Source organism: Zonotrichia leucophrys, chromosome 6 (assembly GCF_028769735.1).
Source record: "Zonotrichia leucophrys gambelii isolate GWCS_2022_RI chromosome 6, RI_Zleu_2.0, whole genome shotgun sequence".
Lineage (NCBI taxonomy): Eukaryota > Metazoa > Chordata > Aves > Passeriformes > Passerellidae > Zonotrichia > Zonotrichia leucophrys.
Window position 1 is genome coordinate 4,749,841 of NC_088176.1, and position 16,260 is coordinate 4,766,100.

At 45.8% G+C, this 16,260-nt stretch overlaps 1 protein-coding gene across 7 annotated transcripts in view; it reads left to right on the top strand.

Moving 5' to 3' along the window:
* Positions 1-1,034: 1,034 nt before the first annotated feature.
* Positions 1,035-16,260, top strand: part of FGFR2 (fibroblast growth factor receptor 2) — an 80,876-nt gene continuing 65,650 nt past the window's right edge. For 2 of the 7 annotated variants that reach the window (XM_064716827.1, XM_064716828.1), the window contains exons 1-2: positions 1,038-1,446; positions 5,651-5,907. In XM_064716827.1, the coding sequence (XP_064572897.1) occupies positions 5,733-5,907 (175 nt within the window). In that variant the 5' untranslated portion in view covers positions 1,038-1,446; positions 5,651-5,732. Of the gene's footprint in view, positions 1,447-2,927; positions 3,463-5,650; positions 5,908-16,260 lie in introns of those variants that run through there. The other 5 variants (XM_064716822.1, XM_064716825.1, XM_064716826.1 and 2 more) reach the window with 5 other exon arrangements.

The following is a 16,260-nucleotide window of genomic DNA, read 5'->3' on the forward strand; positions in this document are numbered from 1 at the left end:
CCCCTTGATCAATACTGCACACAACATATAAAATGTACAGTAGAGCTTAAATAAAGTAACATTAAATTGATCAACACTGATTAAATTTGAGGCAACCACCACTTATTGATTTTGTTGTCAAGCTGACTCTACACAAGCAAGCATCACACAGACTCCATATTCAAAACCTTTTAGTTGATAGTATCTAAAGCAAATGTTTTATTAAGCAAGGATCAGGCTAAGCTATATTGAATTCTGAATACCCATATTATGCAGTTTTAAATCTGTACGTCCAAACAAATTATGTTTGCATAACTTTTCGACAACTTTTCCCATTTGGGCACCACACAGGTATTAAATGTGCACTGTCAGACCAATTCACGGCGCAGCTGCAATCAAGCTTTGGACTGAGAAGCTCATGAGGGTGATTTTTGGAGCGGGTGTTATCCGACCACCCTCTCTAGATGGAACTGGCCACAGGCCAACCACGGCTTCTGAGCCAGAAACACTTCAGGAGAGGTTTCAAGGACCGCTTTTGCGCTGGTACCATTTCTGTGTGAGGATGCAGATGCTGCCCAGCGCCGGGGTGCCGGTGCCGCAGCCCGGGCTCACCCTCAGCGGGGGCGCTTTCCGCGCTCCCCACTTTCCTCTCCTTTCCAACCCGCTGGAAAACTTTCAGCGGAGCGCCCGTCCGGGAGCTGCTCGGGGTTCCTCCCCTGCAGCCCAGCGGGATGAGCCGTCCCGCTCCCCGGGCAGGCAGCGCCCGGAGCTGGAGTCCCGCTCCCCTGCTGCCCCTCTCCGGTGCCGCCGAGCGCTCCGGCTCCACGCCGCGGGGGCATCCGCGACCCTCGGGCGGGGTGGGCGCTGCCGGCTCCGCACCCCCGAGGGCCGGGCGGGGGAAGGGGCTCGGCCGCGATTGGCAGAGCCCGGCAGCGCCGTCCAGGAAACGGCTCGGGTTGCAGCGGGGGGAGTGACCGGGGGAGGAGGAAGGAGCCGGAGGAGTGCGCCGAGAGGGGGAAAGGGGGGAGAGAAAACCCACCTCCCACCCGAGGGGGCTGTCGGCGTGACAAAGCTGCGGCGGCTCGGGGCGGGCGGCTGGATGGAGCGGAGCGGGACCCGCGGCGCGCTGCTCGGCGATGCCCGCGCGGGGGAGGAGGCAGCTGGCGCCGGGCACGGCGGGCTCGCCCCTCTGAGGCGGTAGCCGCTGCGGCCGAGCCAGGGCACGGCACGGGACGGGGCGCCGGGCCGGCTCCTGCCTCGCCTCGCCGCCCTCCTGCCTGCCCCGGGCGCGTCCCGCGGGGGATGCGCGGCGCTGCGCCGCTGCGGGCTCGCCAGCCGGGGCCGCCCGCGCAGTGAGCGCGGCCGCAGTGCCGGCACTTTCGCCCCGTCCCGGGAGCCGCCGCTCGGCACCGCGCCCCAGCCCGGGAGCCGCCGCGCAGCGGAGCCCGCCCGGCGCTCTCGCCGCAGGTAAAGGCAGCGGGCGGGCCGGGGAAGGGGCGGCCCCGGGCAGGGCATGGCTGGGCTGGAGGTCCCGCCGCGATCTCGGTGCTCTAGCGGGGCTCGGGGCGGGATGTGCCGCTGCAGGGCTCGGGGATCCCTCGGGGCTCGGGGCGGGATGTGCCGGTGCGGGGCTTGGGGATCCCCCGGTGCGGGGCTCGGAGCGGGATGTGCCGCTGCGTGGCTCGGAGCGGGATGTGCCGGTGCGGGGCTCCGCTCTGCAGGAGCTGTGGGTCGGGTTGTGGTCCCTATGGCCGCTGCGGTGCGGGGGAAGCCCGAGCAGCAGCGCTGTTCCCCTGCCTTCCCCGCATCCCCGCGGGTGCCTTTGGGGACGGTGACAGCAGGACAAGGCAGCACGGGCTGAGGAAGGGGAGCTCGGCCCCGGATCATCAGCCCCGGCTCGGAGCCCGGTGCTGCCCCGCCGTGCTGCGCCCCGTCTGAGATAAGGGGGGAGAGAAATCAATGAAATATATATTTAAATGCAAAACGGCCCCTTCAAACTGGGACCCATTATGCGTTCGGTGTGAAACGCTATCAACATTTAAAACTTTATTGTCTCCTTTGTACCAAATCCCTGTAAATCTTCCACTAGCCTTTTCTCATTTTCATCTGAAAAGCCTGTTTGGGCTGAATAGACAGCAATCAGCAGCCTCTGGACTTCTCCCGCTCTCTGGAATGTCAATTAAAATGCAGATTTTTTTTTCCCCCCTCCCCGATCTCTTGGTGGCTAAAGACTTGAGAAAAACAGGATAGTCCTGGAAAGCAAATGAAAGAAGTTCAAACAATGAAAAAGTACTGAAGCTGCCAGCCGGTTCCCATTAGTCCTTCAGAATTAATGTTTAATAGCTGTGATGCTCAGATTTGCTTGGAGATTGAACTCTGCTGAAGAGCCTTGTTAGATATATATGTGTATATATGTTTTTATAGACGGATGTATATTTCTGCATTTTCTGTCCATACACAAGTCCTCTGTCAGTGGAATCGTGTGCATAAAGCTGTTAGCTTCAAAGCTTCATCTACCTGGATTTTTCTGATGAAGATACTGGGCTTTTAGAGTACTGACCTTTAGTAGCTCTTTGTGGAGGGAAGATCCATATTCACTCAGATTTTGCTATTCCCCGCCTAATTGAGAAAGATGCTGAAAAGTTATACAGTGAGCAATGTATTGATTTGGTTAACATACTCTACAAATCGTACTGTCCCTGGGGAGTGATAAACATCTTATAAACAACAATGCAAGTAGATTAAAAAGAACACTGAGCATTGAATTTAATTAGTGCCACTGCTGAACAAGTACTACTTGTTTGTGTGTGCGAGTGTGTTTAAACTGAAGTACAGCTTGGAGGAATTTGGTTGGGCTCCCAAACCAGTCTGCTTTCCCATGCTTGTCAGTTTGGCAAAGAAAATTTGGGCAGGTATGTGACGAGGTGAAAATTGACTTGATGAGCGAGTGGCAAGGAGAGCCATCAATCATTGGGGGCTGACAACTCCTCCCCAAAGTGTAGGCTGAGAAGAGAGACAGAGTTCCCTTTCAAGGGGAAAAATAAACACTACGTGTGGCTTTCACTGAGTCTGAGACTCCAGGAGGGATTATGGTATTGTAGTCAGGAAGCCAGAATTGTGGAGGCCAAAAAGCATGCTGGGGCTGTGTTCCAAACATTGAGATAGAGGTACATAATTATCCAGCACAGGAGGTCTTTCCAGGGATTCGTCCCCCGGCAACTCTGGCAATTAAACTACGAAAAGAATTTGGTTTCGTTTCATCTTCGCTGGACTCCACTTCTTTTGGGAGAGGGCAACCCTTGAAGGCTGTTTGCTGTCCTGGTGGTGGAGTGCTTTGGCTCCATGGATGGGTGCAGAGCTCTGATTTTTGCGTTGTTGCACCTTCGCAAGCCGGGATTTTGGGTTTGCTGCTGCCCTGTGGGTGAAGAATCCTTTCTTTCTGCCGGCAGATGTTGAGGTGCAGGAGGCAACAAAAATCTTCAGGTGAGGAGACGCGTGGCCAAGGAGCCTTGTGCTCCACTTCAGGCTTTAGGATGAGGATAGGAACCACAAATGTGCTTTCAGTGGGGTTTAGTGTAGCCTGAAAATCTGAAACTGCAGGAATGTCAGTGGAATTAATGCTCTTGGAGTCTGAAATACACACTGGCCTTCTGGTATGTTTTCTTTCTGCAAAACCATGATGGGATTTTGCATTTATCAACACAGACCTTAATCGGAGTTTACAGGATGATTTATGGAAATTAAATCAGCATTACACCCAGGCTGTTAATGAGGGGTTTCTACCCACTTTACAGCTGGATAAACTGAGCTGCAGGGCTGTGGCTGCCAGACAGCGAGGTGGGCAGTGGAGCTGGGGGGTGGCATCCAGGGGGGTTTGCTCCATCCTGCTCACACGCAGACTGGTCCCAAAGACAGAGCTCTCTTCAGCTCTACACCTGCTCTGTGCTTATTTAGAGAAGGGCTGGGCAAGCTCTTGGCAAATGTTTGTGCAGTGGTCTGGTGGTGTTTTCACTGGAAATTTAATGGTAGTTGCTAGCTTGTGGTCTGGGGTGCTGGAGCCAGGCTGAAATCTTTACAGGAGGGACAGGGCTTTGAGGTGATACCAACGGAGTTGGGAAAAGCTTGCCCTGAAGTAGCAGGGATTCACCTTGTATTGTTTTCCTCAAGTGACTTCTTCATGCCATCCAAAACCTGTTTCTAGAAGTTACTGAGTATAGTACCCAAGATAAAAGATGCCTCAACAGCATTTGTGAGCTTTGTGGCAGCTAGCACAAGGCTAATAAAAATCAGAATCAACTCTTTAAATGGTTGGCTTTATAAAAGGAGAATCTGTGTCCCTGTTTCAGCTTGTTGAGGTACCACACCAAATCCCGATGACAAGGAATTTGGAGAAGGTTTATTTATCTCCACACTCCCTTACTTTTTTTTTTGTTTTGTTTTTTAATTTTCGAGTGTTGAGGGCAGGAGGGAAAAAGAGGTTTTGTGTTATTTTTTCCCCTTCCAGACAAGCGCTCTCCAAATTTCAGTTGAGTTTCATCACATCTAAGATGAATCATTGACCAGATTAGAACAATTGCTGCAGTTACTTGTTTTATCCATTTACTGAGGTTTTACTTTTATTTCTGAAGCGGAAAATCAGGTCTAATTTTCTGCTTGAGCTGTTTAATCACCCTGTGAGGAGGATGCTCTTCTGACCCTCACCTGGCATCATCTCAGTGTGGAGGCAACAGGGTCCCCTGAAGGGAGTGCCAGTTCCTTTGGTGCCACTTCTCTGTCAGACCATGGCTGGATTACCACTTAAGTCCATCCATTTAAATTCATTTTATTATGAATAAGATAGATTTTTCGGAGGTGGGGGAAAAAAAAAGTCTATCTCAATAAGCATCATTGAGAGACTGAGCAAAGAAAGTTTTGTGCACATAGCTTGGCATGTATGGATGAAAGTGGTGCTGGGCAGGTCTCCTATGAAATAGCAACCTATACCATATTTTATCCAGATTTTAATTGCCTGTAATGCAGCGTAGCAAACCAATATCACTGCAAAGACTTGAGCCTTTCACCTGCCCAGGACTCAGGGGCTTCCAAAGGACACTAAACTGAGTCAGAAGAAGGTACCTCCATTGGGGAGCTGGAAGTCCTGAGTTGAAATAGTCTTGCAGATTTTTCCAAGTCTAAGCAGTATATTTTTTCTACTGTTTTTCTTGTGGAAAATTACTGAATTCCTGCAAATTCATCTGGCTGCAGAACTGCCTAGGTGAAGGAATGAAAAACAAGGCAAACTTACATAAACCTTCAAACAATAACAAGAATATAATTTGTATAATTGTGGTAATTTTGTAGCATTACAGGTTATGTGCCTGCACATGTGGGTGCCTCTCATTTTTGAAAACCTGTATGTTTTTCTGTCAGTAAAATAGCTCTCAATATGTGCTGAGAAGTGATTTTGTGAAAACAAGGAGGACTTGGTTACGCCTCAGGTGATGATGGAAACTGCTAACAGAAGATGAAAAGTCACTCACTTTTCACATATTCTTGAAGCTGGAAAACTATTTTTCCCATCCTCCTGCTCCCCTCCCTCTCACTTCAGCCCCGTTTGAGGCTTTATGAAGGTTTTTGGTTTGTGTTTGGAGATGTTTTTGCTGACAGTGTTCAATCTCTCTCCTCCCCACAGCAGCAGCCGTCGTTCCAAGGGAGGAGGCATTACCCTGGCCGAAGGCACAGCTTTCTCTCCATGCTTCTCTAGAGGTGCTCAGATGGGATTAAAGTCCACATGGAGATATGGAAATGGACCAGGAATTTACTCTAAAAAGATGGTCAGCTGGGATTCGGGTTGCCTTATCTGCCTGGTGGTGGTCACCATGGCTGGACTTTCCCTGGCTCGACCTTCATTTAATTTAGTTGTTGAAGACACCACGGTGGAACCCGAAGGTAAATCACTCTCGAATGCTTCATTCCTTAAAAGAACTTAATTTTAAATTCTTGGACATCTGAAATAGAAGTCAAGATCTTTCCATGTGCTCTGGTAAATCTAAGGCAAGGAACAGAGCAGCCCTGGAGAGTTACGGTTTCTGACTTTCCCTGCTCTCGCCCGGGCTGTGTTTGTACAAGCGTGAGTTTGTTTATTCTTGTGCAAGCCAGTGGTGTCAGTGATTTCACTTGGGACTGTCATCACGTTGTATAATCAAAGTGCACAGATGAAAGTTTTCAGGAATGGGTCTTTAAGGAAACCAGTCCGTGGCACTTTGGTGCTGTTGTGTGTCGCTGTCTCAAGGAACGAAGCGGATGAGTGGCTGCTGCTCTTTGGGATTCTCTTAACCTGAGGAGTCCAGAGAAAAATGAATCTTGGTAGTTTTCATTTGTGAATGTTTAGTTTTGCAGGCACTCTGCAAAAATGGTATTGCAGCTTTGTTGGTGTTTGCACTCGGGACAAACTTCCCTGCTGCTGTTAAAATCCAGGCACAATGGGTGGTGCAGTGTCTGGATCACCAGTTCTGAAGGTGTGAATGTTGAGATCTCAATAGAAGGGCTGGAGTTTATTGCTGTGAGAGCAAAGGCCAATCTAGACCTTCACGTTGAAAGAGGTGTTTTGAAAAAATCTCCTATTTTTAGCTTGCACTTGTTGGTATGTTCTTCTTGGTTTGTCTGTTCCTCAAGCTTTGCAAAGTGGTTTTCTTCTCTGGAGAGCTTAGGAGGGGCTGCTTTTTTATTGTTGTGGGCTGATTGTGTTGAAGAATGATTTTGCTGTGTTGTGCTGGATCGTTCCTGCTCTCTGAGCATCTGGGGGAGGAAGTGAAGCTTCTTTCATAAGGTTGTATCTGTCTTTTGGAGGAGTGATCACAGTTCCAATAACTCAGCTGTCAAGCTGATCTAATAGTCCACAGAGCATTTCTGAGCTGGCAAGCTTGCTGCAGAGAGTTTGGCCTTTACACATTCTACTACTCATGTCCATGGACACCGCTTGGTTTTTATTTAATAATTCTTCATGCAAAACTTATTTGTTTCTATCCACTGCCTCTAAAAATAGACGTCACCAGCTAACGCATTTTTAGAATCCACTCCAAGTACATTTTTATTGATGGCAGGGGATGAACTATTTAGAGATGATGAGCCCTCTTCCCTAGCAAACGTTCCTGAAAAAAATTCTCAAAGAATAGCAATATTGTCATCTGTCAGCCACAGAGATGGCTGATAGCAAAAATGCCCTTTTTTTTTTTTTCTCTTTAGAAGGTAACCCGAGATTTAAAAAAGAAAAAAAGCCCAAGTCTTGTTGCCACTTACTGTATGATTTGTTAATTGAACATCTGGTGCCTTCTTGGCTTTTCAAGAGAATGACAAAATCATGAATAATTCTGGTTTCAGACTAGCTTTGTAGTAAGGTCCCCTAGTTTTTGGGGTTAAGTCAGAAATAATGTATTTGAAGACTGGTGAAGTGTTTTACAGGAAGAAAAGTAATACTTTTTGGATGGTGACTGGTAATTTTGTAACTTTTCAGGGAAAGAATAGCTTTTTTTATTTTGGAAAGCACTGTTTGAGTTTGTCTCTTACACACTGAATATGTTGGGGGTGGAATCTGGGTTTTATCAAAGACTAAATTGTTAGGAAAGATTTAAAACTTCTTTCCTGGGCAGGAATGTTACTGATGTGAAACAATTTTAGATGTGAGAACCCAAATCATTACCAGAAACAAGGGAAAGAAATCAGAAAACGCTTCTAAGTTAATAGCATAATAAGCTTTTATGCTGCAGAATACAGGGAATTGTGTGGGATTTATATCTGAGATTTGGGAAATAAAACCTCCTTTATGTATTTCATGAAACCCTTTGATAAGAAAAAACAAACCAAAACACAACCAAGTTTTTACACAATCACCTTCTCTGGGTTCTATCACTGCCACCCACAAGCTCTCCAAGCCCAAACCAAAAAAACCCTTCAAAAGATCTCTTCAAAGACAGAGCAGACTTCTTTTTCAATTTAGTAAATGCCAGAAGGTTTTGGACACAGCTAATTTGGGGGGTCAGGTGCTGCAATAATGTAAATTTTCAGTGGGGGTGCTGACTGCAGTCATTAGAGCTGTGACATTTCATGCCAGCTGAGGAGGTCGGCAGGGCCGTGACCTTTGGTGACATTTGCTGATCTGCTCCTGAGTCTTCCTTCACGGACATGCCCTGAATTGTCTGCTTTTATTTATTTATTTTTAATACAAGGTGCTTGGATTGTTATTGTTTATTGTCTTAGTGACTCAGACTATTGGAAGTGCTGTACACAACATTAACAGGAATTGAGATTTGTTCCCCTGGGTGTAACAGAGAAAATACCTTTTCTCAGCTATGCGTAACTTTAGGGGCATTTTAAATAATTTTCTTCAGAGTGTCTGGCTATGTATAAAAAGTACTGAAGCGTGTGCTTTAGTTCAAGCAGAGTTTATCTAGCAGGGTAATCAGCTGGTGGATATGTGCAAGATGTCATGCATTAAGGGGGTGCTGTGCTTTTTGGCTCTTCTCAGTCACTCTTGAGTAAATAAATCTCCCTCTGTGACCATTGGGTATCACTCTGGTCCGAATGAAAGCGTTTACACTGAAAATGCCATCTTGATCCATTGTGAGTGGTAATGTTGGTGCTGGTACTGTGGGATCCTGAGTGTGGTGGGTCTCAGCTGTGGAGCTTTATTCCCCAGCAGTGTTGGCCAGACCCGGGGCTGTTGAGCTGCGTGAGCAGAAACAGGACCTGTGGGACTTCTGTGGGGACTGTCAGCTCTCAGGTTATATCTCACATCAACTGTTTACATACATGTTTTTCATCCTAGGGGAGCTGAGGGACTTTTTCTGCTTTTAAACATTTAGAAACAAGCCTCCCCCAGCGTGCACAAAGGCAGCATTCTCCGAGCCTGTGTGTGCCCAGGCCTTTGATGATAGCCAGCGTTTCACGAGGGCTCTGACCGCACACACGGGCTCAAGGCTTACTTTGTGAACTGAATAATTAGTTTAGACAGATATTTGATAAATAGTGAGCTCTCCCTTGACCTCCCCTTGCCCAGGCTGTGGGTTATCATCCTGCTGGGGAGCTAATTTGGTCTCTTACCCTCATGCAATGCCTTGACACCGTCCTTGGAGCACCCACTCGGAGCCCCCGGCCGGTGTGGTGACGACGTGTTTCAATTCTTTTAATTTAGGTCAAATTTCAAAGGATTAATTTAAGCTTTCCACAAGGGACAGCCTATTTCTGTGTCCTGTGGAAAACAGAGTAGTTCAGAGTGGTCCTAAATTTGGGAGGTTCCCAGGAGCAGCAGGGAAGGGGAGAGATCCCCTTTAAGGGGTGATGTGTGCTTATGGTGGAAGTGAATAATGGGTTTTTCTATGGGATTTACTCAGCCATAACCACTTGCTGACACTAAACATCCAAAAATAGGTATGTTCACCACAGCACCTTCCTTTCTGCAAAAATGTTGAGTCATATGAGCAACATACCTTCATTTTTGTGAAAATGTTGGCAGTGCTTAAAGATTAATGTCACCTGTGGTCAGCACTGTCCACTTGGAGATCCTTGTGCAGCTGCTGTGCCCTGCCTGGGTCAGGATGTGGGATTTTTGAGGTGCTCCCGTGTGTGGAGGAGGGATGCTGTGGTGGTGGGATGTCCCCTGTCCCACTCCCCATCCTGGGCTGTCCCCATGGGTCATCCCCAGCCAGAGCCACCCTTCTGAGAGGTCACAGGGCTGGGGGGACCCTGCACATCCATCATTTTCCTGGGACAGAGCACCTTCATGCTGCTTCTGCTTTGGTAGGAAAAAAATAAAGCAAATGGTTCACCCAGGGTTCCCTTTGGGCTGTTTTATTTTGGCTTTTCCTTTTTCAAACGAGAGCAGCGGCTTTGATATCTGTGAGTTAAATTAAGAATTCAAACCTATTAGTTAAATCAGAGTCGGCTTTATCTTTTTAATTTCTTTTCCTTTTAATTTTATTTCATGGAAGGGCAATTATTAAAGCCCATTATGGAGGAATGTGACATCCCCACAGCTTCGGGTGAGGGCTGGCTGCCCTTTCAGGGATCTGGTTCAGTAAGTTATTTGGCCCAGTACAGGATTTGCTAGCTGAGATTCTGGGGAATTGTACAAGCAGCCAGATTAAATCAGTCTTAATGTGTCCATTCTGTGTTTAAAATCTGCAGCCCTTTAGCAGGGGCATGGTCTTGAGCTTCAAACTAATTGGACATGGGTAGGGTTGTTATTTACAGTCAGTGTTGATGAGACACTGGGAGTTGGTAGTCTCTCAGTGTGGCTACTCTTTTGCAAAGTAGCAGAAATAATTGCATGTTTTAGGCTTATCTGCCATACAGCTGAAGCTTTTTGAAGGAGTATAATAGTTATTAACTTTTGGGAATTTGATTCCTTTAGTGAGGGTTTGGTTTTTTTTGTTTTTTTTTTTTTTTTTTTGAGCCAGAAGACTTTCAAAGATGCTGAGTTGTGAGGTTTTTTTAATATTTTTATTCTTTTTTTTAAACCACTTGTATAGATAAAACCCCAAACCAGTGGCCGACTCCAATGAATGCATAGTTTCCTAATATTAAAATAGTTCTTCCTTGGCATGGAAATAGCAACAAGTTTCAGGCCATAGCAACTTTTTTACAGGCAAGTTTGAAACCTCTGAAAGCAGAATTTACAATGAAAATGCTGACATCTCCAGTTATGCAAGGTTGTGTATGCATGAGAAGATGGACTATTGTGATGTTTTAATAATAACCATAGCGTAGCCCTTAATGAGCTTATTTCTATATCCAGCTTCCCAGCTTCACTAGAAATGATCTTTAAATGACTTTAAACAAAAACATTCAGAGATTAGTATTTTCTTAAAGTGAGTATTTAGTTTTGGATCGGATGGGAATGCCAGAAAAATACTGAGCTATGTCTTTTTCTGTCATTTATAGAGAAAAGTTCTGTATTGGAAGTGTCAGATTTTCAAGTTTTTAACATTGTGTGACTCTTAAAAATTGAAGCTTTAGAGTAAAAGAGACTTTCTTCAAAGCAGCGCTCCTGAGCAGTTTTACTCTTGTGTTTTTAAAAGAACCATCACCCACTTCAGCAAGTTATGTCTTGTCTGTGTGTAATAGCACACCTGGTTTGACTAGGGGAGAAAATTTATTTCAGTGTAATTAAAGAAGTGCAAAATTCAGGCTGAAAAGGGACCATGAATCCCAGCTGGACAAGTGGGAGCACCTTCTGCAGAGGACACTGATTTGTGTTGGTGGTGGGAAACAGGGCAGTGTTTGGTTTGGCACGGAGCCCTCCAGTGTAAAATCATCCTCTGAGCAATTTGGGGACTGATTTGGAGCTGAGGCCTTTGAGTTTGGGTTCAGCACACTGCAGGGTGTGTTTGCAGTGGGTTTTTTTGGGCAGATTTGGCGCAGCACTTCCCCCAAATTGCAGCCGCCTTCTTGCAGTACCAGGGAATAAACTGACTTTTAGGCTGATTGAAAGAGAAGTTGGAGCAACTGAGCAACTCTGGAGCGACTTTGTAAGAGTCAGATCTTAAATAAGGACCAGATTTGCAGGAGTTCAGCAGCCAACAGCTCCTGTTATAATTACGAAACGTGCGCTGGGAGTGCCAGAGCTGTTCTGGAAGTTTGGCCCTTCGGGTTTCAGTCGGGGCTGGGAGCGTCAGCAGAACTGCCTTGGCATTTGCTCCTTGGGGACGGTGCTTCCCAACCAGGACAGTTGCAAAACAAGATTCTGTAAGAGCAGTGGATTTTTTTAAATGTGAAATTTTTTTTTTGAACTTTCAAAACCATCTTATAATTCATAAACTGATTATGTATGTCTCCAGATTGTCCTTTCCCATCTCTTAATTATCACTGGTGGTTTCTTTGGTGTTTTTTTTTTCCAAAGACCCCTTTTTTATGGTTTTGTTTTTCCTGGACTTCTGAATATCAGAGTACCTGATACTGGGATGTGTTGTGTGGGCATCGTTTTCTGCTGGTTCAGGTTTTTGTGCCTCTTTTCACCACACAAATGCAATTATCCATATCAAAGAAAAGGACAGAAAGCTGAATTCTACAGTGCTGCTTTGTTCACTTGCTGTGCTATTATTATTTTAATTGTATTTTTAAAGTGACTGTAAGTGAAAGCATTTGGTGAACCCCAGTGAAGCTGAGGAGTGGAGACCTGACCTACTTTCATTCCCCTCCTCACACGTTGCAGGTTGTGTGTAATTATTGCTTTTCCTCCCCCACAAAAGAACTGGCTCATCAGTTTGGGACATTGACCCTGTCAAGCAAAGCCACAAGAACTGGGAAGAGGGGAAAATTCCTTTGTACCAAAGAAATGGCTTGCATTTGTGAGGGTTTACTGGAAAGGGAAATGTGTTGGGAGGACGGGAAGGGAGAAAAATGAGCATGAGAGGCTGGTTGAGAACAAGAAAATCATAGTTTGGTTGTTCTTGAATTTTTTTTTTCCCTCTTAGCTGTTCTATTTTGAATAGAGTTTTGTTACTTGGAAGGAAAAGCTAGGAAAAGAGTTTTGTGATACCTCAGGCTTTCTCCCAGGGGTTTTGTGTCTGGTTCTGAGTGGGGTTGGAGTGGGATGCTGTGGCTGGGGATGCCTTGGAGGGCTGCACCCACCAGGGCAAGGCTGTAGGAAGTTCTGTTGTTGTTGGACAGACAGAAATTGATCAGAACACCACGCAACAACTTAGTTTTTAAACTGTAATAACAAGTTGTGGGGTAGAAAAAGTCATGCTGTGCTTCCTTTAGGATGGGCTGTGTGGAGAGGTGAGCTGCTGGCAGGACCTGCTGCTGGGCAGGAGCAGAACCTGCTCTGGGAGACTGGCTTTGCAAGTTTGGAAAGTGCCCTGCTCAGTGGCTCTGTGTTGCAATATTTAATTTGTTTCAAGGAAAGTAACATGACATCTAATCCCGAATGCCACCTGACAGTTCTTGAAAATAATTTCTCACACCCAGTTCAAATTTGGAGTAATTCTCGAGCATGGTTCTGTTAAACATTGTTTATTTATGAAAATCAGTGCTGTTGAGATACTACAGTATTGAAGTACCCAGATTTCCCTGATATTGTTTACTCAGCAGTGTAGCGCAGGTATTTCAGCCGTGCAGGATTAACATGGAGACTCTCCAATAAATCTGCAGTGAACCACACAGCTCAGTAATAGCTCTTCTGGCTATTCAGAAGGTCTGAACACTCTTCCATTAGTATGGCAAAGTGCCCAGGAGCCAGTGGTGCCATCAGGAGTGATGGAGGTGTCTGGAATTTCAGGTGAAGCATTGTGTGCCACCTGGAAGGGCAGGTAGCCAGCCTGGCTTCTCACTTCAAGTCTTGTGCTGCTCTTTCTTTGTTCCCAATGGAGACTGTCCTCTGTGTGGAGCTGGAATTAAACAAGCTACGATGCCTCTTGCCTAAATATTGCTCTGGGTTGAAAGGGAGCCTGGTGTGCCTTGAGGCTTTGAAGTGTTTGGAGAATATCCCGTGTTTTAAACCCCTGTGTGTTGTGGATGGGACTCTCAAAAATGCTGGGAGGATGTTTTGGGGATATTGTTTCCAGCGCCTATTTTCAAATCCCGCTTTAGGAAGTGGGGGGAGATGGATTTCGGGGGAACAGGCAAGATGAGACTTCCAGACGAGCTGCTAAAATTAAGAGGATTTGTATAGTCAAGTAAAAATGGGACCGTGTACAAAAGAAACAACTGCTGACTTGCTTGTAGGGAATCTGAATAGATGTTCTCTGCATCCAGAACTAACACTGCAACATTAAATTGTGCAATTTTTAACCTCCCAGTTGTAATTTATTTCTTTTGCACATTGAGCAGTAATAGTCTTGAGCATGGACTTTGGCAAACCTGGAAGAAAAAGGTTCTGTTTTTATGTTTGGATCTATGCTACGTTCTGTTCAGGTTTTATGTTGCTCTTGAAATGCAAATAAAGAATCTGAAAAAGTGCTGCAGATTGGAATAATGGAAGAAAATACTGAGCCCAAGAAAAACCTTTTGCAACCAAATATACGTGCTGGTACGCTTTCCCAAGGCTGTATATCTTATTATGGAGCCTTTCCCAAGCACACTTTAAGGCTGGGTTGAACAACAGGAGCTGGTTTAATTGCTCTGCCACTTGGTTACGTGCAGAGTTCAGTCAGGGAGATTTGAAGTTCTGCTCTTGCTGAAAGAACGAACAATAAGAAAATGTTCCTAGTTTCAAATTCTGCTTTTTTAGAAAGAGAAGATTAATTTTTTTTTTCAGCTTTTCATTTGAGGTTCTGGCAAAACGTGATTCATTTCCCCTTTGTATTGTATAATAGATTACATGAGAAGACTCTTCTGTAATGAGTTTGAAGAGCAGTTAATTATTTTTGAGATTGTGTTACATGTGTCTTAGGTTTGTTGTACTTCTCAGTTCACTTAGCAGAGAGACTCCCACTCTGTTACTTAAAGCAGATGGTGGAGTTTATGACTTGAACAAAAATGGTCAAGATTTGGTGAATGCTGGAACCAAGCATTCGCATCCTGAAGATGACCTTTAGTTTCTCATCAAAAGGATGAAATTACAGACAGCAGCACAGTAATTTTAGGGGGTTTGGTGTGGCTTCTCAAGGTTGGGGGTGCTCTTTCCCTCCATGGTTGCCAAGTCTTTATGCAGAAGCCATCCTGGTGCAAGATGGTCAAATTGATGAGTGCTGGAAATAAGCGTTCACATCCTGAAGATGGCCTTTAGTTTTTCATCAAACTGATGAAACTACAGAAGGCAGCACAGTAATTTTAGGGGGTTTGGTGTGGCTTCTCAAGGTTGGGGGTGCTCTTTCCCTCCATGGTTGCCAAGTCTTTGTGCAGAAGCCATCCTGGTGCAAGATGGTCAAGATTTGGTGAATGCTGGAACCAAGCATTCAGATCCTGAAGATGGCCTTTAGTTTCTCATCAAACTAATGGAATTCCAGACAGCAGGACAGTATTTTAGGGGGTTTGGTGTGGCTTCTCAAGGTTGGGGGTGCTCTTTCCCTCCATGGTTGCCAAGTGTTGGAGCAGAAGCCATCCTGGTGCTTTGCTGTTTCTTACCCTGTCTGCAGAGCAGTGTGTGGTGCTGCAGTGTGCAGAACCCTTCGCCCTGCAAGGAGCAGCCCGTGCGCAATGGGACAAACAGGAAGAATGGCAGGGCAGTTCCCAGCAGCAGGAGCTGGCCTCGCTGGTCTCTCTGCTGTTTACTTTGATCTTGGCATGCTCTGAGTCTTCCCTGGCCTGGCTTCCAGCAGCACAGAGCACAGGGCCAAGCCCAGGAGCATGTGATACTCGGCGATTTTGACGCAGGTTGTGCAGCCGTAACTCAACAACCACGGCTATAAAGACAGGTAGGAGCAAGCAGGCTACGAGCTGTAGGAATTTTTCATCTCTGCACGAAGCCTAGACAAGTATAATTTCTTTCTCTTTGGGAATGAATCTTTCCTTAACCACGGGGTGGGTGAGACACATCCACCCAACTGCTTGGCTTGGTCAAAGCCCTGATGAAAATTTTCGTGTCCCTCACCCTGTGTCAGCCAAAATCCTCGTGAGGTTTGGTCCCACTGCCCTCCTCTGCTGGCTGTGATGAGGTCTGGGTGGCTGCAGCCAGGGCCAAATGCTGCCTGGGGACTGTTCCCTGCTGACCCCAGACAGATGGGATATAATCACATGGGGATAATTTCTGGTTTTAGCAGAGATTTTTTCTTGTCTACGGAGTCCGCAAGTGGCAAAACGCTTTGTTGCTCACCAGAATTTTTTATTTTTCTAAGCCTTCAAAGCTTAGGAAAACAAGATATAGTGCAGTGTAATATTTTCCCTTACCCATGATGACATTGGCAAGTTATTGCAATTGGAGGAGATTCACTTTTTTTTAGATGGTTTTAGTATATGTAGCACTCAGTAGGAGTTGACAAGGTCCAGGTCAGTGTGGCTGGAAGCTCAACACTTGCTGGAGCACCAGCCATGTATGATGTGGCAACTTTATTTTGCAAATGTTCATTTCCAGGGCAAGAGGATTATTCCTGTTCCTTACGTATTTTTTTTTTTTTTGGTCTGGTTTAATTTCTTTACCCATCAGATGATTATGTTCTTATTCTATAAGGATAACAATGCTAATGAACATGCCAGGAAAAAGTTATTTTGGAGAATCTGGCTCTTTGTTTTGTGAAACTCTGTCAAATAGAGCAGCCCAGGAGTTTCTGTTAAAGGAACAAGTAAAGATGTAGAATCTGCTACATATTTATGTTTGTAACTATCATGGGTAGCTCTTTCAAGTTTTGTGTTGAAGCTTTTCTACCA